This window comes from Oncorhynchus keta, chromosome 12, assembly GCF_023373465.1.
Source record: "Oncorhynchus keta strain PuntledgeMale-10-30-2019 chromosome 12, Oket_V2, whole genome shotgun sequence".
In the NCBI taxonomy this organism is placed as follows: domain Eukaryota; kingdom Metazoa; phylum Chordata; class Actinopteri; order Salmoniformes; family Salmonidae; genus Oncorhynchus; species Oncorhynchus keta.
Window position 1 is genome coordinate 44,008,296 of NC_068432.1, and position 21,993 is coordinate 44,030,288.

General features: G+C 47.6%; 1 protein-coding gene across 7 annotated transcripts in view; it reads right to left on the reverse strand.

Moving 5' to 3' along the window:
• The window catches only part of LOC118374857 (spermatid perinuclear RNA-binding protein-like), a 228,398-nt gene that overhangs the window by 65,302 nt on the left and 141,103 nt on the right, over positions 1-21,993 (reverse strand). For 5 of the 7 annotated variants that reach the window (XM_052458425.1, XM_052458428.1, XM_052458424.1 and 2 more), the window contains 5 exons: positions 15,392-15,756; positions 14,991-15,156; positions 4,462-4,624; positions 2,342-2,436; positions 1,594-1,689 (listed from right to left, as the gene is read on the reverse strand). In XM_052458425.1, coding sequence (XP_052314385.1) covers positions 1,594-1,689; positions 2,342-2,436; positions 4,462-4,624; positions 14,991-15,156; positions 15,392-15,756 — 885 coding nt within the window. The remainder of the gene's footprint in view (positions 1-1,593; positions 1,690-2,341; positions 2,437-4,461; positions 4,625-14,990; positions 15,157-15,391; positions 15,757-21,993) is intronic. The other 2 variants (XM_052458430.1, XM_052458431.1) reach the window with 1 other exon arrangement.

The window sequence follows — 21,993 nt, forward strand, 5'->3', positions numbered from 1 at the left end:
GCTTCTTTATTTTTCAAATGCAGTTTATTATTTTCTCCTTGCGACTGGGAATATGCTGGATGTGCAAACTACACCTGTACACTAGTGATGAGCGGGTTGACTCATAACCCGCAGTCCCCACGGTTATATCATCGGGTTGACTCATAACCCACAGTCCCCACGGTTATATCATCGGGTTGACTCATAACCCGCAGTCTCCACGGTTATATCATCGGGTTGACTCATAACCCACAGTCTCCACGGTTATATCATCGGGTAGCTCAGTTGGTAGAGCATGGCGCTTGTAACGCCAGGGTAGTGGGTTCGATTCCCGGGACCACCCATACGTAGAATGTATGCACACATGACTGTAAGTCGCTTTGGATAAAAGCGTCTGCTAAATGGCATATATTATTATTATTATTATATATAACCCACAGTCTCCACGGTTATATCATCGGGTTGACTCATAACCCACAGTAGTCCCCACGGTTATATCATCGGGTTGACTCATAACCCGCAGTCCCCACGGTTATATAGGCGGGTTGACTCATAACCCACAGTCCCCACGGTTATATAGGCAGGTTTACCTATAACCCACAGTCCCCACGGTTATATAGGCGGGTTTACTCATAACCCACAGTCCCCACGGTTATATAGGCAGGTTTACCTATAACCCACAGTCCCCACGGTTATATAGGCGGGTTTACTCATAACCCACAGTCCCCACGGTTATATAGGCGGGTTTACTCATAACCCACAGTCCCCACGGTTATATAGGCGGGTTTACTCATAACCCGCAGTCCCCACGGTTATATAGGCAGGTTTACCTATAACCCACAGTCCCCACGGTTATATAGGCGGGTTTACTCATAACCCACAGTCCCCACGGTTATATAGGCAGGTTTACCTATAACCCACAGTCCCCACGGTTATATAGGCGGGTTTACTCATAACCCGCAGTCCCCACGGTTATATAGGCAGGTTTACCTATAACCCACAGTCCCCACGGTTATATAGGCGGGTTTACTCATAACCCACAGTCCCCACGGTTATATAGGCGGGTTGACTCATAACCCGCAGTCCCCACGGTTATATCCATGGGGCAGGCGGGTTGACTCATAACCCACAGTCTCCACGGTTATATAGGAGGGTTTACTCATAACCCGCAGTCCCCACGGTTTTATCCACGGGGCAGGCGGGTTTAGGGTCATGAAATATTGTGTGGATGGAGGGCATTTTTGGGTTAATTGATATCTGTAGGCTACATTGAGGTTTTTCTTTCATTATTTTAGATTATCTGTCATTAGTGGGTAAGCCTAAAATATAGGGCCTCACTGTACGTTCACCAAATAGCCTACACACCAATCACCAAATAGCCTACACGCCAATCACCAAATAGTCTACACGCTAATCACCAAATAGCCTACACACTATAAGCAGAAACATATCTAAATCAGACAAAAGAAAATCCTGCATTCCCCCTCAAAAAATCGTTCCGCCCTACAGCACATTTTCTATATTGGCTAGTTAGGGTCGGGTGCAGGCCTGTGGATGGGTTGTACCCCCTTTCAACTGTGCAGACTGTGACAGACTTTCTACAGACAGACTCACCCATCCTTTGAGTGGCTCCCAGGCTGGCAGTCTATTGCTCATGTCTCTTAGGATCCTGAGGATGATGACACACGACTTCAAGCCGTTTACTCTGGCCTGAGAGGAGAGGGAGAGGAGGTAACAATGATATGAGTACAAGAGGAGTACTACTGTACAATGTCAGTGAATGAAACGTTAGTAAATGGAGCTGAATAGTCCGGAACTAAGTTGTGGTTTTTGTTGCATTGTTGAGTTGAGAGTGGTAGAAAAAAGGTTTACAATTGTGACAGTCAGGCAGGTTTCAGAACAGCCAAAAGGAAGGTAAGCATTGACAATTGTGACAGTCAGACAGGTTTCAGAACAGCCAAATGAAAGGTAAGCATTGACAGAGCACGATTGAGAGATGAAATGAATGAGTCATTTTTGTATGAGAGAAAAGTATTGTTTGGTCATATTTTGTCAGTCGGGAAGGTTTCAGAACAGCCAAAAGAAACAATTGCTTTTGTAGCCTTACAATTCTCTCGCTCTCTCTCTCTCAGCTATTCTACTACACAGAGCATGACTGAGAGATAAAATTAATGAGTCATTTTTGTATGAGAAACTTATTATTTTATCATAAGAATGTTTTCAATTATAGTTTGCAGATAGCTGCCATTTCAAATAAATTACATATTTTGATTCATTTCATTGATTAATTTGATTCATTCATGTTCCTATGATCATAAGGCTACAATAACAATGGCGAGGTAAAGTAGAACTGAGAGCCAACCTGGAACCATTTGGCATGTCGTAGAGCCGCCAGGGCCACCAGGCATCTGTGCCTGTCCAGCATGTCTGCCGGGTCTGTCAGCTCAACACCCTCCACTGGTGAAATAAGAATGGGATATATATATATATATACACACACTGTACCGCTCAAAAGTCTGGGGTCACTTAGAAATGTCCTTGTTTTTCAATGAAAAGCACATTTGTCCATTAAAATAACATAAAATTGATCAGAAATACAGTGTAGACATTGTTAATGTTGTAAATTACTATTGTAGATGGAAACGGCAGATTTTTTATGGAATATCTACATAGGTGTACAGAGGCCCATTATCAGCAACCATCACTCCTGTGTTACAATGGCACGTTGTGTCAGCTAATCCAAGTTTATAATTTTAAAGGGATAATTGATCATTAGAAAAGCCTTTTGCAATTTTGTTAGCACAGCTGAAAACTGTTGTTCTCAATAAAGAAGCAATAAAACTGGCCTTCTTTAGACTAGATGAGTATCTGGAGCATCAGCATTTGTAGGTTCGATTATAGGCTCAAATTGGTCAGAAACAAAGAAAACTCATCAGTCTATTCTTGTAGCTGTTTAGTTAGCCCCGCAGCTGTGTTTCGTTAGCACCGCAGCTGTTTCGTTAGCACCGCAGCTGTTTCGTTAGCACCGCAGCTGTTTCGTTAGCACCGCAGCTGTGTTTAGTTAGCACCGCAGCTGTGTTTAGTTTGCCCCGCAGCTGTGTTTAATTAGCCCCGCAGCTGTGTTTAGTTAGCCCCGTAGCTGTGTTTAGTTAGCCCCGCAGCTGTGTTTAGTTAGCCCCGCAGCTGTGTTTAGTTAGCCCCGTAGCTGTGTTTAGTTAGCCCCGCAGCTGTGTTTAGTTAGCCACGCAGCTGTGTTTAGTTAGCCCTGTAGCTGTGTTTCGTTAGCCCCGTAGCTGTGTTTCGTTAGCCCCGCAGATGTGTTTCGTTAGCCCCGCAGATGTGTTTCGTTAGCCCCGCAGATGTGTTTCGTTAGCCCCGCAGATGTGTTTCGTTAGCCCCGCAGATGTGTTTCGTTAGCCCCGCAGATGTGTTTCGTTAGCCCCGCAGCTGTGTTTCGTTAGCCCCGCAGCTGTGTTTCGTTAGCCCCGCAGCTGTGTTTCGTTAGCCCCGCAGCTGTGTTTCGTTAGCCCCGCAGCTGTGTTTCGTTAGCCCCGCAGCTGTGTTTAGTTAGCTCTGTAGCTGTTTAGTTAGCCCCGCAGCTGTGTTTAGTTAGCCCCGTGTCTGTTTAGTTAGCTCTGTAGCTGTTTAGTTAGCCCCACAGCTGTTTCGTTAGCACCGCAGCTGTTTCATTAGCACCGCAGCTGTGTTTAGTTAGCCCCGCAGCTGTGTTTAGTTAGCCCCGCAGCTGTGTTTAGTTAGCCCCGCAGCTGTGTTTAGTTAGCCCTGTAGCTGTGTTTAGTTAGCCCCGCAGCTGTGTTTAGTTAGCTCTGTAGCTGTTTAGTTAGCCCCGCAGCTGTGTTTAGTTAGCCCCGTGTCTGTTTAGTTAGCTCTGTAGCTGTTTAGTTAGCCCCGCAGCTGTGTTTAATTAGCCCCGCAGCTGTGTTTAATTAGCCCCGCAGCTGTGTTTAGTTAGCCCTGACAAAGATGCCCAAGGATGTTTTACAGGCCAATGTAGCCAAGCTGTTGACAACATTACAAGCTGCAGGGCAGCATAGTCGGGTGAAGCATCACTATGGCCGCCACTTAACATCTACCACTTTTCTTTTGGCTTGCAGGAAGACATGTTAATACCGATTTGAGACTACATGAGCCCTGAGCCTTATATGGCCCAGACTGTGTGCGTGCACCTGTCTATTTGGTTTGAACAAGAACTAGTGTCTTATGCATGTATTGTCTCCCCAAGGTGGAGGAATACAGGCACAGGGAGGAGCAGGGAACATGGATATATTCACTGATCAAGCTTACTGTGTCCCAGAGGAGCGCTGCTAACAACACTGCTGCTGCTCGACACACCCCCCCCTTTGTATTCCTCTTCCCCCTACCCCCATTTCACCACCTCAGTTGGAGGGGGGAGGAAGAGACAACAGACAAACATAAACAGGAAAACAGCAGCTAGGTTTTACAAAGACGTGTGTGTGGTACCTTGTTCATCCCTGGTACCTTGTTCATCCGTGTTGCTGTCTTCTCTCATCTGTGGAGAGCTGAGGGTGACCTTCAGGGTGAGTTTGGGCTCTGTCGTGCAACACACCAAGATGGCCGCCTCTGGCACGCATCGGTGCACCTCGTACTTCTCCTCTGTTAGCTTCTATTAGGGGTCAGAGTTCAATCACAGAGGTGAAGGGTTAAAGGTCATAGCCAGAATAAACTGTACTTGAACGTTGACTGGGTCATTACGATCTCAGCTGGTCTCAGTCCAGGCTGTGAAAGCCGTTAAGAGCAAACCCATTCACCAACACTACACAAACACTTGTGCGTGCACTCACATACTACGTGCAGACACTTACGGGCACACACACACACATCCACTCACAGACAGTGCATTTACAAAACAGATTATAAGAAGAGAGAGGGGGAGAACAAAAGATAAATAAAAAAAACATGATTGATGTAGAGGCTGAAAGCTAGTTCTGGTGTGGAGGCTCAAAGCTAGTTCTGGTGTGGAGGCTCAAAGCTAGTTCTGGTGTGGAGGCTCAAAGCTAGTTCTGGTGTGGAGGCTCAAAGCTAGTTCTGGTGTGGAGGCTCAAAGCTAGTTCTGGTGTGGAGGCTCAAAGCTAGTTCTGGTGTGGAGGCTCAAAGCTAGTTCTGGTGTGGAGGCTCAAAGCTAGTTCTGGTGTGGAGGCTCAAAGCTAGTTCTTTTTTATTTATTTATTTATTTTATTTCACCTTTATTTAACCAGGTAGGCTAGTTGAGAACAAGTTCTCATTTGCAACTGCGACCTGGCCAAGATAAAGCATAGCAGTGTGAACAGACAACACAGAGTTACACATGGAGTAAACAATTAGCAAGTCAATAACACAGTAGAAAAAAATGGGCAGTCTATATACAATGTGTGCAAAAGGCATGAGGAGGTAGGCGAATAATACAATTTTGCAGATTAACACTGGAGTGATAAATGATCAGATGGGCATGTACAGGTAGAGATATTGGTGTGCAAAAGAGCAGAAAAGTAAATAAATAAAAACAGTGTAAAAACAGTATGGGAATGAGGTAGGTGAAAAAGGGTGAGCTATTTACCTATAGACTATGTACAGCTGCAGCGATCGGTTAGCTGCTCGGATAGCTGATGTTTGAAGTTGGTGAGGGAGTGGTGTGGAGGCTCAAAGCTAGTTCTGGTGTGGAGGCTCAAAGCTAGTTCTGGTGTGGAGGCTCAAAGCTAGTTCTGGTGTGGAGGCTCAAAGCTAGTTCTGTCGCTATTAATTCCACACGCACAGTTACGATGCGCGTCTCCTTCTTATGCATCTTCCCTCATACACACACAGTTAAGATGTGTGTGCCAGTCCTTTATATTAAGTCTCTCCTCATATAAGGGAAATAAATTACCACTGGCACCAGTGATCCGGCTTAAGATCAGATTATGAATATTAGAGTGTCAGCAGCACTCAGACACACACACACACACACACACACACACACACACACACACACACACACACACACACACACACACACACACACACACACACACACACACACACACACACAATCAACAATGCATAAAAATGAACACATACAAGGATACACAGCCAGTCTTTCGCTCTTTAGGCTGTATCCTAGTGTATTCAGTATCTCTCTTTATGCTGTATCCTAGTGTATTCAGTCTCTCTCTCTAGGCTGTATCCTAGTGTATTCAGTTTCTCTCTTTAGGCTGTATCCTAGTGTATTCAGTCTCTCTCTCTAGGCTGTATCCTAGTGTATTCAGTCTCTCTCTCTAGGCTGTATCCTAGTGTATTCAGTCTCTCTCTAGGCTGTATCCTAGTGTATTCAGTATCTCTCTTTATGCTGTATCCTAGTGTATTCAGTATCTCTCTCTAGGCTGTATCCTAGTGTATTCAGTATCTCTCTCTAGGCTGTATCCTAGTGTATTCAGTATCTCTCTTTATGCTGTATCCTAGTGTATTCAGTCTCTCTCTCTAGGCTGTATCCTAGTGTATTCAGTTTCTCTCTTTAGGCTGTATCCTAGTGTATTCAGTATCTCTCTTTATGCTGTATCCTAGTGTATTCAGTCTCTCTCTCTAGGCTGTATCCTAGTGTATTCAGTCTCTCTCTAGGCTGTATCCTAGTGTATTCAGTATCTCTCTTTATGCTGTATCCTAGCGTATTCAGTCTCTCTCTCTAGGCTGTATCCTAGTGTATTCAGTCTCTCTCTAGGCTGTATCCCAGTGTATTCAGTCTCTCTCTAGGCTGTATCCCAGTGTATTCAGTCTCTCTCTAGGCTGTATCCTAGTGTATTCAGTCTCTCTCTAGGCTGTATCCTAGTGTATTCAGTCTCTCTCTAGGCTGTATCCTAGTGTATTCAAGTCTCTCTCTAGGCTGTATCCTAGTGTATTCAGTCTCTCTCTAGGCTGTATCCTAGTGTATTCAGTCTCTCTCTAGGCTGTATCCTAGTGTATTCAGTCTCTCTCTAGGCTGTATCCTAGTGTATTCAGTCTCTCTCTAGGCTGTATCCTAGTGTATTCAGTCTCTCTCTAGGCTGTATCCTAGTGTATTCAGTCTCTCTCTTTATGCTGTATCCTAGTGTATTCAGTATCTCTCTCTAGGCTGTATCCTAGTGTATTCAGTATCTCTCTCTAGGCTGTATCCTAGTGTATTCAGTCTCTCTCTAGGCTGTATCCTAGTGTATTCAGTCCCCCTCTAGGCTGTATCCTAGTGTATTCAGTCTCTCTCTAGGCTGTATCCTAGTGTATTCAGTCTCTCTCTAGGCTGTATCCTAGTGTATTCAGTCTCTCTCTAGGCTGTATCCTAGTGTATTCAGTCTCTCTCTCTCTAGGCTGTATCCTAGTGTATTCAGTCTCTCTCTCTAGGCTGTATCCTAGTTTATTCAGTCTCTCTCTAGGCTGTATTCCGTCTCTCTCTAGGCTGTATCCTAGTGTATTCAGTCTCTCTCTAGGCTGTATCCTAGTGTATTCAGTCTCTCTCTAGGCTGTATCCTAGTGTATTCAGTCTCTCTCTAGGCTGTATCCTAGTGTATTCAGTCTCTCTCTAGGCTGTATCCTAGTGTATTCAGTATCTCTCTTTATGCTGTATCCTAGCGTATTCAGTCTCTCTCTCTAGGCTGTATCCTAGTGTATTCAGTCTCTCTCTAGGCTGTATCCCAGTGTATTCAGTCTCTCTCTAGGCTGTATCCCAGTGTATTCAGTCTCTCTCTAGGCTGTATCCTAGTGTATTCAGTCTCTCTCTAGGCTGTATCCTAGTGTATTCAGTCTCTCTCTAGGCTGTATCCTAGTGTATTCAAGTCTCTCTCTAGGCTGTATCCTAGTGTATTCAGTCTCTCTCTAGGCTGTATCCTAGTGTATTCAGTCTCTCTCTAGGCTGTATCCTAGTGTATTCAGTCTCTCTCTAGGCTGTATCCTAGTGTATTCAGTCTCTCTCTAGGCTGTATCCTAGTGTATTCAGTCTCTCTCTAGGCTGTATCCTAGTGTATTCAGTCTCTCTCTCTCTAGGCTGTATCCAAGTGTATTCAGTCTCTCTCTCTAGGCTGTATCCTAGTTTATTCAGTCTCTCTCTAGGCTGTATTCAGTCTCTCTCTAGGCTGTATCCTAGTGTATTCAGTCTCTCTCTAGGCTGTATCCTAGTGTATTCAGTCTCTCGCTAGGCTGTATCCTAGTGTATTCAGTCTCTCTCTAGGTTGTATCCTAGTGTATTCAGTCTCTCTCTCTAGGTTGTATCCTAGTGTATTCAGTCTCTCTCTCTAGGCTGTATCCTAGTGTATTCAGTCTCTCTCTCTAGGCTGTATCCTAGTGTATTCAGTCTCTCTCTAGGCTGTATCCTAGTGTATTCAGTCTCTCTCTAGGCTGTATCCTAGTGTATTCAGTCTCTCTCTAGGCTGTATCCTAGTGTATTCAGTCTCTCTCTAGGCTGTATCCTAGTGTATTCAGTCTCTCTCTATGCTGTATCCTAGTGTATTCAGTCCCCTCTAGGCTGTATCCTAGTGTATTCAGTCTCTCTCTTTATGCTGTATCCTAGTGTATTCAGTCCCCCTCTAGGCTGTATCCTAGTGTATTCAGTCTCCCTCTAGGCTGTATCCTAGTGTATTCAGTCTCCCTCTAGGCTGTATCTTAGTGTATTCAGTCTCTCTCTTTATGCTGTATCCTAGTGTATTCAGTCTCCCTCTAGGCTATATCCTAGTGTATTCAGTCTTTCTCGCTTGGCTGGAGCCAGTGGGTTTGTCGGCGAATATGAAGCGAGGGCCAGCTGACTTGGCATACAGGTCGCAATGGTGGGTAGTATATCGGGCTTTAGTGACAAAACTGATGGCACTGTGATAGACTGCATCCAATTTGCTGAGTCGAGTGTTGGAGGCTATTTTGTAAATGACATCGCCAAAGTCAAGGATCGGTAGGAGAGTCAGTTTTACTAGGGTAAGTTTGGTGGCGTGAGTGAAGGAGGCTTTGTTGCGAAATAGGAAGCCGATTCTAGATTTAATTTTGGATTGGAGATGTTTAATATGAGTCTGGAAGGAGAGTTTACAGTCTAACCAGACACCTAGGTATTTATAGTTGTCCACATATTCTAAGTCAGAACTGTCCAGAGTAGTGATGCTAAGCAGGCAGGCGGGTGTGGAAAGCAATTGGTTGAAGAGCATGCATTTAGTTTTACTAGCGTTTAAGAGCAGTTGGAGGCCACGGAAGAACTGTTGTTTGGCATCGAAGCTCGTTTGGGGGTTTGTTAAGACCGTGTCCAAAGAAGGGCCAGATGTATACAGAATGGTGTCCTCTGCATAGAGGTGGATCAGCGAATCACCAGCAGCAAAAGCAACATCATTGATATATACAGAGAAAAGAGTCGGCCCGAGAATTGAACACTGTGGCACCCACATAGAGACTGCCAGAGGTCCGGACAACAGGCCCTCCGATTTGACACACTGAATTCTATCTGAGAAGTAGTTGGTGAACCAGGCGAGGCAGTCATTAGAGAAACCATGGCTGTTGAGTCTGACGATAAGAATACAGTGATTGACCGAGTCGATGGCCAGGTCGATGAAGACGGCTGCACAGTACTGTTTTTAATCGATGGTGGTTATGATATCGTTTAGGACCTTGAGCATGGCAGAGGTACACCCGTGACCAGCTCGGAAACCAGATTGCATAGCTGAGAAGGTACGGTGGGATTTTCGAGATGGTCAGTGATCTGTTTATTAACTTGGCTTTCGAAGACTTTAGAAAGGCAGGGCAGGATGGATATAGGCCTGTAACAGTTTGGGTCTAGAGTGTCTCCCCCTTTGAAGAGGGGGATGACCGTGGCCGCTTTCCAATCTTTAGGTATCTCAGACGATACAAAAGAGAGGTTGAACAGACTGGTAATAGGGGTTGCGACAATGGCGGTGGATAATTTTAGGAAGAGAGGGTCCGGATTGTCTAGCCCAGCTGATTTGTACAGGCCCAGGGATTGTCTAGCCCAGCTGATTTGTACAGGCCCAGGGATTGTCTAGCCCAGCTGATTTGTATGGGTCCAGGTTTTGCAGCTCTTTCAGAACATCTGCTATCTGGATTTGGGTGAAGGAGAAGCTGGGGAGGCTTGGGCCAGTTGCTGCGGGGGGTGCAGAGCTGTTGCTCTCGTTCTCTATGGACTTTACAGTGTCCCAAAACTTTTTGGAATTAGTGATGCAGGGTGCAAATTTCTGTTTGAAAAAGCTAGCCTTAGCTTCCCTAACTGACTGTGTATATTGGTTCCTGACTTCCCTGAAAAGTTGCATATCGCGGGGACTATTCAAAGCTAGTGCAGTGCGCCACAGACAGTTCCTATAAGACAGTTCCTATAAGACAGAGCCTATAAGACAGAGCCTATAAGACAGAGCCTATAAGACAGAGCCTATAAGACAGAGCCTATAAGACAGAGCCTATAAGACAGAGCCTATAAGACAGAGCCTATAAGACAGAGCCTATAAGACAGAGCCTATAAGACAGAGCCTATAAGACAGAGCCTATAAGACAGAGCCTATAAGACAGAGCCTATAAGACAGGTATACCTGTCTATGTAGCTAAGTAAGTATAACCTTAACTACATATGTGCACGTATGCGAGCGTGTGTGTTTTCTGTTCCTGCCGTGCACGTGTTTTACTAATTAGTAAATCTCCTGGCTGACACTTCTATATTAATTACACATGCTAGCAGCGTATTAATACAACAGTATCTTCTCCTCTCCCTGCTTCTGTTCCTGCCCTCTCCACAACGTCTTACCCTAGCCTACTCTCTGATTCTGCCCCTAGCCTACTCTCTGATTCTGCCCCCAGCCTACTCTCTGATTCTGCCCCTAGCCTACTCTCTGATTCTGCCCCCAGCCTACTCTCTGATTCTTCCCCAGGCTACTCTCTGATTCTGCCCCTAGGCTACTCTCTGATTCTGCCCCTAGCCTACTCTCTGATTCTTCCCCCAGGCTACTCTCTGATTCTGCCCCATGGCTACTCTCTGATTCTGCCCCCAGCCTACTCTCTGATTCTGCCCCTAGCCTACTCTCTGATTCTGCCCCCAGCCTACTCTCTGATTCTGCCCCTAGCCTACTCTCTGATTCTGCCCCTAGCCTACTCTCTGATTCTGCCCCCAGCCTACTCTCTGATTCTGCCCCCAGCCTACTCTCTGATTCTGCCCCATGGCTACTCTCTGATACTGCCCCCAGCCTACTCTCTGATTCTGCCCCCAGCCTACTCTCTGATTCTGCCCCTAGCCTACTCTCCGATTCTGCCCCTAGGCTACTCTCCGATTCTGCCCCTAGGCTACTCTCTGATTCTGCCCCCAGCCTACTCTCCGATTCTGCCCCCAGGCTACTTTCTGATTCTGCCCCCAGGCTACTCTCTGATTCTTCCCCAGGATACTCTCTGATTCTGACCCCAGGCTACTCTCTGATTCTGACCCCAGGCTACTCTCTGATTCTGACCCCAGGCTACTCTCTGATTCTGCCCCTAGCCTACTCTCTGATTCTGCCCCTAGGCTACTCTCTGATTCTGCCCCTAGCCTACTCTCTGATTCTGCCCCTAGGCTACTCTCTGATTCTGCCCCTAGGCTACTCTCTGATTCTGCCCCTAGCCTACTCTCTGATTCTGCCCCTAGCCTACTCTCTGATTCTGCCCCTAGCCTACTCTCTGATTCTGCCCCTAGCCTACTCTCTGATTCTGCCCCTAGCCTACTCTCTGATTCTGCCCCTAGCCTACTCTCTGATTCTGCCCCCAGCCTACTCTCCGATTCTGCCCCTAGCCTACTCTCTGATTCTGCCCCCAGGCTACTTTCCGATTCTGCCCCCAGGCTACTCTCTGATTCTGCCCCCAGGCTACTTTCTGATTCTGCCCCCAGGCTACTCTCTGATTCTTCCCCCAGGCTACTCTCTGATTCTTCCCCCAGGCTACTCTCTGATTCTGCCCCTAGCCTACTCTCTGATTCTGCCCCTAGCCTACTCTCTGATTCTGCCCCTAGCCTACTCTCTGATTCTGCCCCTAGCCTACTCTCTGATTCTGCCCCTAGCCTACTCTCTGATTCTGCCCCTAGCCTACTCTCTGATTCTGCCCCTAGGCTACTCTCTGATTCTGCCCCTAGCCTACTCTCTGATTCTGCCCCATGGCTACTCTCTGATTCTGCCCCATGGCTACTCTCTGATTCTGCCCCCAGCCTACTCTCTGATTCTGCCCCTAGGCTACTCTCTGATTCTGCCCCTAGCCTATTCTCTGATTCTGCCCCTAGGCTACTTTCTGATTCTGCCCCCAGGCTACTCTCTGATTCTTCCCCAGGCTACTCTCTGATTCTTCCCCAGGCTACTCTCTGATTCTTCCCCCAGGCTACTCTCTGATTCTGCCCTTAGCCTACTCTCTGATTCTGCCCCTAGCCTACTCTCTGATTCTGCCCCCAGCCTATTCTCTGATTCTGACCCCAGCCTACTCTCTGATTCTGCCCCTAGGCTACTTTCTGATTCTGCCCCCAGGCTACTCTCTGATTCTTCCCCCAGGCTACTCTCTGATTCTTCCCCCAGGCTACTCTCTGATTCTGCCCCTAGGCTACTCTCTGATTCTGCCCCTAGGCTACTCTCTGATTCTGCCCCTAGCCTACTCTCTGATTCTGCCCCTAGCCTACTCTCTGATTCTGCCCCTAGCCTACTCTCTGATTCTGCCCCTAGCCTACTCTCTGATTCTGCCCCTAGCCTACTCTCTGATTCTGCCCCTAGCCTACTCTCTGATTCTGCCCCTAGCCTACTCTCTGATTCTGCCCCTAGCCTACTCTCTGATTCTGCCCCTAGGCTACTCTCTGATTCTGCCCCTAGCCTACTCTCTGATTCTGCCCCTAGGCTACTCTCTGATTCTGCCCCTAGCCTATTCTCTGATTCTGCCCCTAGGCTACTTTCTGATTCTGCCCCCAGGCTACTCTCTGATTCTTCCCCAGGCTACTCTCTGATTCTTCCCCCAGGCTACTCTCTGATTCTTCCCCCAGGCTACTCTCTGATTCTGCCCCTAGCCTACTCTCTGATTCTGCCCCTAGGCTACTCTCTGATTCTGCCCCTAGCCTACTCTCTGATTCTGCCCCTAGGCTACTCTCTGATTCTGCCCCTAGGCTACTCTCTGATTCTGCCCCTAGCCTACTCTCTGATTCTGCCCCTAGCCTACTCTCTGATTCTGCCCCTAGCCTACTCTCTGATTCTGCCCCTAGGCTACTCTCTGATTCTGCCCCTAGCCTACTCTCTGATTCTGCCCCTAGCCTACTCTCTGATTCTGCCCCTAGGCTACTCTCTGATTCTGCCCCCAGCCTACTCTCTGATTCTGCCCCTAGCCTACTCTCTGATTCTGCCCCTAGCCTACTCTCTGATTCTGCCCCTAGCCTACTCTCTGATTCTGCCCCTAGCCTACTCTCTGATTCTGCCCCCAGCCTACTCTCTGATTCTGCCCCTAGCCTACTCTCTGATTCTGCCCCCAGCCTACTCTCTGATTCTGCCCCTAGCCTATTCTCTGATTCTGCCCCTAGCCTACTCTCTGATTCTGCCCCCAGCCTACTCTCTGATTCTGCCCCTAGCCTACTTTCTGATTCTGCCCCCAGCCTACTCTCTGATTCTGCCCCTAGGCTACTCTCTGATTCTGCCCCTAGCCTACTCTCTGATTCTGCCCCCAGCCTACTCTCTGATTCTGCCCCCAGCCTACTCTCTGATTCTGCCCCTAGCCTACTCTCTGATTCTGCCCCTAGCCTACTCTCAGATTCTGCCCCTAGCCTACTCTCAGATTCTGCCCCTAGGCTATTCTCTGATTCTTCCCTAGCCTATTCTCTGATTCTGCCCCCTAGGCTACTCTCTGATTCTGCCCCTAGGCTACTTTCTGATTCTGCCCCTAGCCTACTCTCTGATTCTGCCCCTAGCCTACTCTCTGATTCTGCCCCTAGCCTACTCTCTGATTCTGCCCCTAGCCTACTCTCTGATTCTGCCCCTAGCCTACTCTCTGATTCTGCCCCTAGGCTACTCTCTGATTCTGCCCCTAGGCTACTTTCTGATTCTGCCCCTAGCCTACTCTCTGATTCTGCCCCTAGCCTACTCTCTGATTCTGCCCCTAGGCTACTTTCTGATTCTGCCCTTAGGCTACTTTCTGATTCTGCCCCTAGCCTACTCTCTGATTCTGCCCCTAGCCTACTCTCTGATTCTGCCCTAGCCTACTCTCTGATTCTGCCCCTAGCCTACTCTCTGATTCTGCCCCTAGGCTACTCTCTGATTCTGCCCCTAGGCTACTCTCTAATTCTGCCCCTAGCCTATTCTCTGATTCTGCCATGCCCATTGTGACTTTACAGAGCACACACTTTTACAGGATGGATGATGCTGGGGTAAGGAGGACTGACTGACTTCTTCAGGATGGATGATGCTGGGGTAAGGAGGACTGACTTCTTACAGGATGGATGATGCTGGGGTAAGGAGGACTGACTTCTTACAGGATGGATGATGCTGGGGTAAGGAGGACTGACTGACTTCTTACAGGATGGATGATGCTGGGGTAAGGAGGACTGACTGACTTCTTACAGGATGGATGATGCTGGGGTAAGGAGGACTGACTGACTGACTTCTTACAGGATGGATGATGCTGGGGTAAGGAGGACTGACTGACTTCTTACAGGATGGATGATGCTGGGGTAAGGAGGACTGACTGACTTCTTACAGGATGGATGATGCTGGGGTAAGGAGGACTGACTGACTTCTTACAGGATGGATGATGCTGGGGTAAGGAGGACTTCTTGCAGGATGTTGGGCCAGTATTTACTACATTACAAAAGTCCATCTACCTTTTGCACACAGGTGTTGAGTGTTTATTACCAACAGATGGAGAATACATGAGCTGAATATGCCACAGTGTGTGTGTGTGTGTGTGTGTGTGTGTGTGTGTGTGTGTGTGTGTGTGTGTGTGTGTGTGTGTGTGTGTGTGTGTGTGTGTGTGTGTGTGTGTGTGTGTGTGTGTGTGTGTGTGTGTGTGTGTGTGTGTGTGTGTCTCTCACTCTCTCTTACCTGTATCTGCAGCGGCAGGTTATCACAGACAGCACACAGCAGTGTCTCTGTTGGTTTCTCTCTACACATCAGCACCAGCTCCAGGTCCATGTCCTGTTTGATGAGCAGACCTTTAGCCACCAGGCCGATCCTCATCACGCCACACAGAACACCTCCACTGGGCTCACTGAGGATAACAGACAGATAGCCGGGTTACACTCTAAACATTTAAACCACCTATCAGACCTAGGTCAAATTTGGGGTTTGCAATTATTTAAACCCAGGTCATCCCAAAAACCTCATAAAATCAACAAGATCATAAAAATATGTCAGGACCTGAAGACCAAAAATGTTAGTCTAACCAGCAGTCACCAAACAGCCCCCTATATCCTATCATGCATCGGTTAGAACCAGATGCCCACCTGCTACCGCCGTCTGTGGAGTCATCTGGGCTGGCTTTGGGACTAAGACTGCCGTCGTCGTTAGGGTTAAGGTCATCGTCATGGTCACAGCTACCATCCTTTGGCACCGGGCTGTCTGTGGGGTTGGGCTGGCCGACTGCTGCGTCGGACTGACCGTCTGTCTGGCCGACTGCTGCGTCTGTCTGGCTGTTGCTCTGCACCGATTGAACGTTGCTCTGGTCTATCCAATCAGAGACGTGTTTGAGGGCACCCTCCACGGTGGACACCAGGGTCTGGACCGCCTCCAGCTCAGACGATGATGGGTAGACGGAGGAGTGCTTGGCCATGACGTGACGGTCATCATTACCGAACGAACGGAAGGACCTCTGTGGGGGAGGGGGAGAGTAAAGAACACAATGAACTCACACACAAAAATAACACAATTAAAGTCCAAGGCACATTCTCCCATACACACCCTCGCAATCACAATCCCCCCCCCACAGGGATGGTGTGCATCTCACAGATGAGGGAAACAACCTTTTCCTTGAGAGTCTGAGAGCTGATCTCTCCTCCGTTGTAGCAAGACGCACACAGTAGTTCACACCACCACACTCACTGCCACTTGCCAGCCACGCCACGAACCCAAAGGCTCGACCTTATAAATTATAATAAGTGTGTGAGTGTGTGTGTGTGTCAGGAGGTGGCTGTCAAAACTAGAGGTCGACCGATTATGATTTTTCAACGCCGATACCGATTATTGGAGGACAAAAAAAGGTCCAGTACCGATTAAATCGGCTGATTTTTGCAATTTATTTGTAATAATGACAATTACAACAATACTGAATGAACACTTATTTTCACTTAATATAATACATCAATAAAATCAATTTAGCCTCAAATAAATAATGATACATGTTCAATTTGGTTTAAATAATGCAAAAACAAAGTGTTGGAGAAGAAAGTAAAAGTGCAATATGTGCCATGTAAAAAAGCTAACATTTCAGTTCCTTGCTCAGAACATGAGAACATATGAAAGCTGGTGGTTCCTTTTAACATGAGTCTTCAGTATTCCCAGGTAAGAAGTTTTAGGTTGTAGTTATTATAGGAATTATAGGACTATTTCTCTATACCATTTGTATTTCATATACCTTTGACTATTGGATGTTCTTATAGGCACTTTAGTATTGCCAGTGTAACAGTATAGCTTCCGGCCCTCTCCTCCTTCCTCCCTGGGCTCGAACCAGGAACTCAACGACAACAGCCACCCTCGAAGCAGCGTTACCCATCGCTCCACATGCAGAGCAAGGGGAACAACTACTCCAAGTCTCAGAGCGAGTGATGTTTGAAACGCTATTAGCGCGCACCCCGCTAACTAGCTAGCCATTTCACATCACATTGTTACACCAGCCTAATCTCGGGGGTTGATAGGTTTGAAGTCAAACAGCAGAGCTGCTGGCAAAATGCACGAAAGTGCTGTTTGAATGAATGCTTATGAGCCTGCTGGTTTTTGTGTTTACACAGCGGACTCTGCGAAGCGAGTATGTTGTTGTGTGTGTGTGTGTGTGTGTGTGTGTGTGTGTGTGTGTGTGTGTGTGTGTGTGTGTGTGTGTGTGTGTGTGTGTGTGTGTGTGTGTGTGTGTGTGTGTGTGTGTGTGTGTGTGTGTGTGTGTGTGTGTGTGTGTGTGTTCCAACTGCCAAGAGTGTTATATTTACCTTTGCTCTATGCTTGCTTTTACACCAAACCAATTACACAAGACATTCACCGCTCCACTGCGGCTGAAGCCAGTCAGCCACATTACATAAACACATTAGATGGTGTAATACATGTGGAGCTGTGCTGTGTAGTGAATGTGCAGCACTGCCCTCCAATAATAATATCTTCAGTCCAGCCACTTACTGGTCTGGTAGCACGCTAACCACTTACTGGTCTGGTAGCACGCTAACCACTTACTGGTCTGGTAGCACGCTAACCACTTACTGGTCTGGTAGCACGCTAACCACTTACTGGTCTGGTAGCACGCTAACCACTTACTGGTCTGGTAGCACGCTAACCACTTACTGGTCTGGTAGCACGCTAACCACTTACTGGTCTGGTAGCACGCTAACCACTTACTGGTCTGGTAGCACGCTAACCACTTACTGGTCTGGTAGCACGCTAACCACTTACTGGTCTGGTAGCACGCTAACCACTTACTGGTCTGGTAGCACGCTAACCACTTACTGGTCTGGTAGCACTCTAACCACTTACTGGTCTGGTAGCACGCTAACCACTTACTAGTCTGGTAGCACGCTAACCACTTACTGGTCTGGTAGCACGCTAACCACTTACTGGTCTGGTAGCACGCTAACCACTTACTGGTCTGGTAGCACGCTAACCACTTACTGGTCTGGTAGCACGCTAACCACTTACTGGTCTGGTAGCACGCTAACCACTTACTGGTCTGGTAGCACGCTAACCACTTACTGGTCTGGTAGCACGCTAACCACTTACTGGTGTGGTAGCACGCTAACCACTTACTGGTGTGGTAGCACGCTAACCACTTACTGGTCTGGTAGCACGCTAACCACTTACTGGTCTGGTAGCACGCTAACCACTTACTAGTCTGGTAGCACGCTAACCACTTACTGGTCTGGTAGCACGCTAAGCACTTACTGGTCTGTTAGCATGCAAAGCCCTGTTATTTGAAATACTTCTGAGAACAAACACATGCACCTTTCATAGCGAGCAAGCGAAGGACGGACAGAGAAGGAAGGGACACAGTAGAAGGCAGGGACACAGTAGAAGGCAGGGACACAGTAGAAGGCAGGAACACAGAGGAGGAAGGGACACAGAGAAGGCAGGGACACAGTAGAAGGCAGGGACACAGGAGGAGGAAGGGACACAGGAGGAGGAAGGGACACAGAGGAGGAAGGGACACAGAGGAGGAAGGGACACAGTAGAAGGAAGGGACACAGTAGAAGGAAGGGACACAGAGAAGGAAGGGACACAGAGAAGGAAGGGACACAGAGAAGGAAGGGACACAGAGAAGGAAGGGACACAGTAGAAGGAAGGGACACAGTAGAAGGCAGAGACACAGAGGAGGAAGGGACACAGTAGAAGGAAGGGACACAGTAGAAGGAAGGGACACAGTAGAAGGAAGGGACACAGAGAAGGAAGGGACACAGAGAAGGAAGGGACACAGTAGAAGGAAGGGACACAGAGAAGGAAGGGACACAGAGAAGGAAGGGACACAGTAGAAGGAAGGGACACAGTAGAAGGAAGGGACACAGTAGAAGGCAGGGACACAGTAGAAGGAAGGGACACAGTAGAAGGAAGGGACACAGTAGAAGGAAGGGACACAGTAGGAGGAAGGGACACAGAGGAGGAAGGGACACAGAGGAGGAAGGGACACAGTAGAAGGAAGGGACACAGTAGAAGGAAGGGACACAGTAGAAGGAAGAGCCAGAGAGGAGGAAGGGACACAGTAGAAGGCAGGGACACAGTAGAAGGAAGGGACACAGAGAAGGAAGGGACAGTAGAAGGAAGGGACACAGTAGAAGGCAGGGACACAGTAGAAGGAAGGGACACAGAGAAGGAAGGGACAGTAGAAGGAAGGGACACAGTAGAAGGCAGGGGCACAGTAGAATGACACAGTAGAAGGAAGGGCCACAGTAGAAGGCAGGGACACAGTAGAAGGCAGGGACACAGTAGAAGGAAGGGACACAGAGGAGGAAGGGACACAGTAGAAGGAAGGGACACAGTAGAAGGAAGGGACACAGTAGAAGGAAGGGACACAGTAGAAGGAAGGGACACAGTAGAAGGAAGGGACACAGTAGAAGGAAGGGACACGGTAGAAGGAAGGGACACAGTAGAAGGAAGGGACACGGTAGAAGGAAGAGACACAGAGGAGGAAGGGACACAGTAGAAGGCAGGGACACAGTAGAAGGAAGGGACACAGTAGAAGGAAGGGACACAGAGAAGGAAGGGACACAGTAGAAGGCAGGGACACAGTAGAAGGCAGGGACACAGTAGAAGGCAGGGACACAGTAGAAGGAAGGGACACAGTAGAAGGCAGGGACACAGAGAAGGAAGGGACACAGTAGAAGGCAGGGACACAGAGAAGGAAGGGACACAGTAGAAGGAAGGGACACAGAGAAGGAAGGGACACAGTAGAAGGCAGGGACACAGTCGAAGGCAGGGACACAGAGAAGGAAGGGACACAGTAGAAGGAAGGGACACAGTAGAAGGAAGGGACACAGAGAATGAAGGGACACAGTAGAAGGCAGGGACACAGTAGAAGGAAGGGACACAGGCAGACGTATTTCGCAATTTTTGACGTGTAATGTCTCGCAACTTCTGTAAAACAGGGCCTATCAGCAATGAATAGTCAATAAAACATCAGTGCCATTAATAGGCTAGGATATTCTACATGCAATCGACCGAAGACTGAACATACTCTCGCATTATTAGATAAGAGAAAGAGCAAGCAGGCCAGCTGCACTGTGATTTTAATAGTGTAAAAAAAATAATAATAAAAAAAAATATTTAAAAAAAATACATTGTCCCATTAGGGATTTTCTTAACGTTAAGGAAATAACATCATGTTAACGTTTTGTACACAATAACTAGTGTGCAGAGAGAGAGAGAGAGTTGTTCTCTCGGGAACAATGCACATACTGTTCAGTGATGTGTGTGTACCATTCCTATTGTGAGTGTAAAATGTAAAGGTATGTATCGTGTGTGTGGATTTTTTGTGTGTGTGTGTGCCATGTGCAGTGTTTTGCACACTTGTGTGTATCACATGGCCATAGTAAGTGTTGTGTGAACAGAGTGATGCTGTGTGTGATGAGTGTATCCAGGGTCATGGAAGGGCAGGTCAGCAGAGTGACATGGAGGAGAGAGGAGAGGGATAGGACCAGCCCAGGGCAGATTGCATAAAAAAATTCAGCCTGTGATTTATCAGCACAACGCTTGATAGCTCCTGCACAAAAGATGGCCCCGTTTTATTGTGGTTTTAACAACCTTTCAAATTACCACACACACACAGAAAGCCGGATCCTTTTCCCAATTACTTAGTCTCAGCGAGTGGGGTCAGTCAACCACTATAAATCTGGTATAGAGAGAGACAATGAGAGATCCAGTATACTGTGTGTACACACACACACACACACACACACACACACACACACACACACACACACACACACACACACACACACACACACACACACACACACACACACACACACACACACACACACACACACACACACACACACACACACACACACACACACACACACACACACACACACACACACACACACACACAGACCCGAGCAGAGCTAAGGAGGAACTGAGGAGTATAACAAGGTCTCAACACTCTCTCTGAGAAGTCAATAGAGATATAGATGCCAGACGGATTTTGTGTGTGTGTGTGTGTGTGTGTGTGTGTGTGTGTGTCTCAAATTATAAAATCAAATTAAAAAACAATAAGGATTCAGGGCTCTGTAGTGTGGTGTGCTGTGGTGTCATGTGCTGTGGTGTGTGGTATGGCGTGGTGTGGTATGTGCTGTGGTGTGTGGTATGGAGTGGTGTGGTGTGCTGTGGTGTCATGTGCTGTGGTGTGTGGTATGGAGTGGTGTGGTATGTGCTGTGGTATGTATGTGCTGTGGTGTGTGGTATGGAGTGGTGTGGTATGTGCTGTGGTATGTATGTGCTGTGGTGTGTGGTATGGAGTGGTATGTGCTGTGGTGTCATGTGCTGTGGTGTGTGGTATGGAGTGGTGTGGTATGTGCTGTGGTATGTATGTGCTGTGGTGTGTGGTATGGAGTGGTGTGGTATGTGCTGTGGTATGCATGTGCTGTGGTGTGTGGTATGGAGTGGTGTGGTATGTGCTGTGGTATGTATGTGCTGTGTTGTGTGGTATGGAGTGGTATGTGTGTGCTGTGGTGTGTGGTATGGAGTGGTGTGGTATGTGCTGTGGTATTTATGTGCTGTGGTGTGTGGTATGGAGTGGTGTGGTATGTGCTGTGGTATGTATGTGCTTTGGTGTGTGGTATGGAGTGGTGTGGTATGTGCTGTGGTATGTATGTGCTTTGGTGTGTGGTATGGAGTGGTGTGGTATGTGCTGTGGTGTCATGTGCTGTGGTGTCATGTGCTGTGGTGTGTGGTATGGAGTGGTGTGGTATGATTCCCTGATTCACCTCTACGCGGACGACACCATTCTGTATACATCTGACCCTTCTTTGGACACTGTGTTAACTAACCTCCAAACAAGCTTCAATGCCATACAACACTCCTTCCGTGGCCTCCAACTGCTCTTAAACGCTAGTAAAACTAAATGCATGCTCTTCAACCGTTTGCTGCCTGCACCAGCCCACCCGACTAGAATCACTACTCTGGACAGTTCTGACCTAGAATAAGTGGACAACTATAAATACCTAGGTGTCTGGCTAGACTGTAAACTCTCCTTCCAGACTCATATCAAACATCTCCAATCCAAAATCAAATCTAGAATCGGCTTCCTATTTCGCAACAAAGCCTCATTCACTCACGCCGCCAAACTTACCCTAGTAAAACTGACTATCCTACCGATTCTCGACTTTGGCGATGTCATCTACAAAATAGCTTCCAATACTCT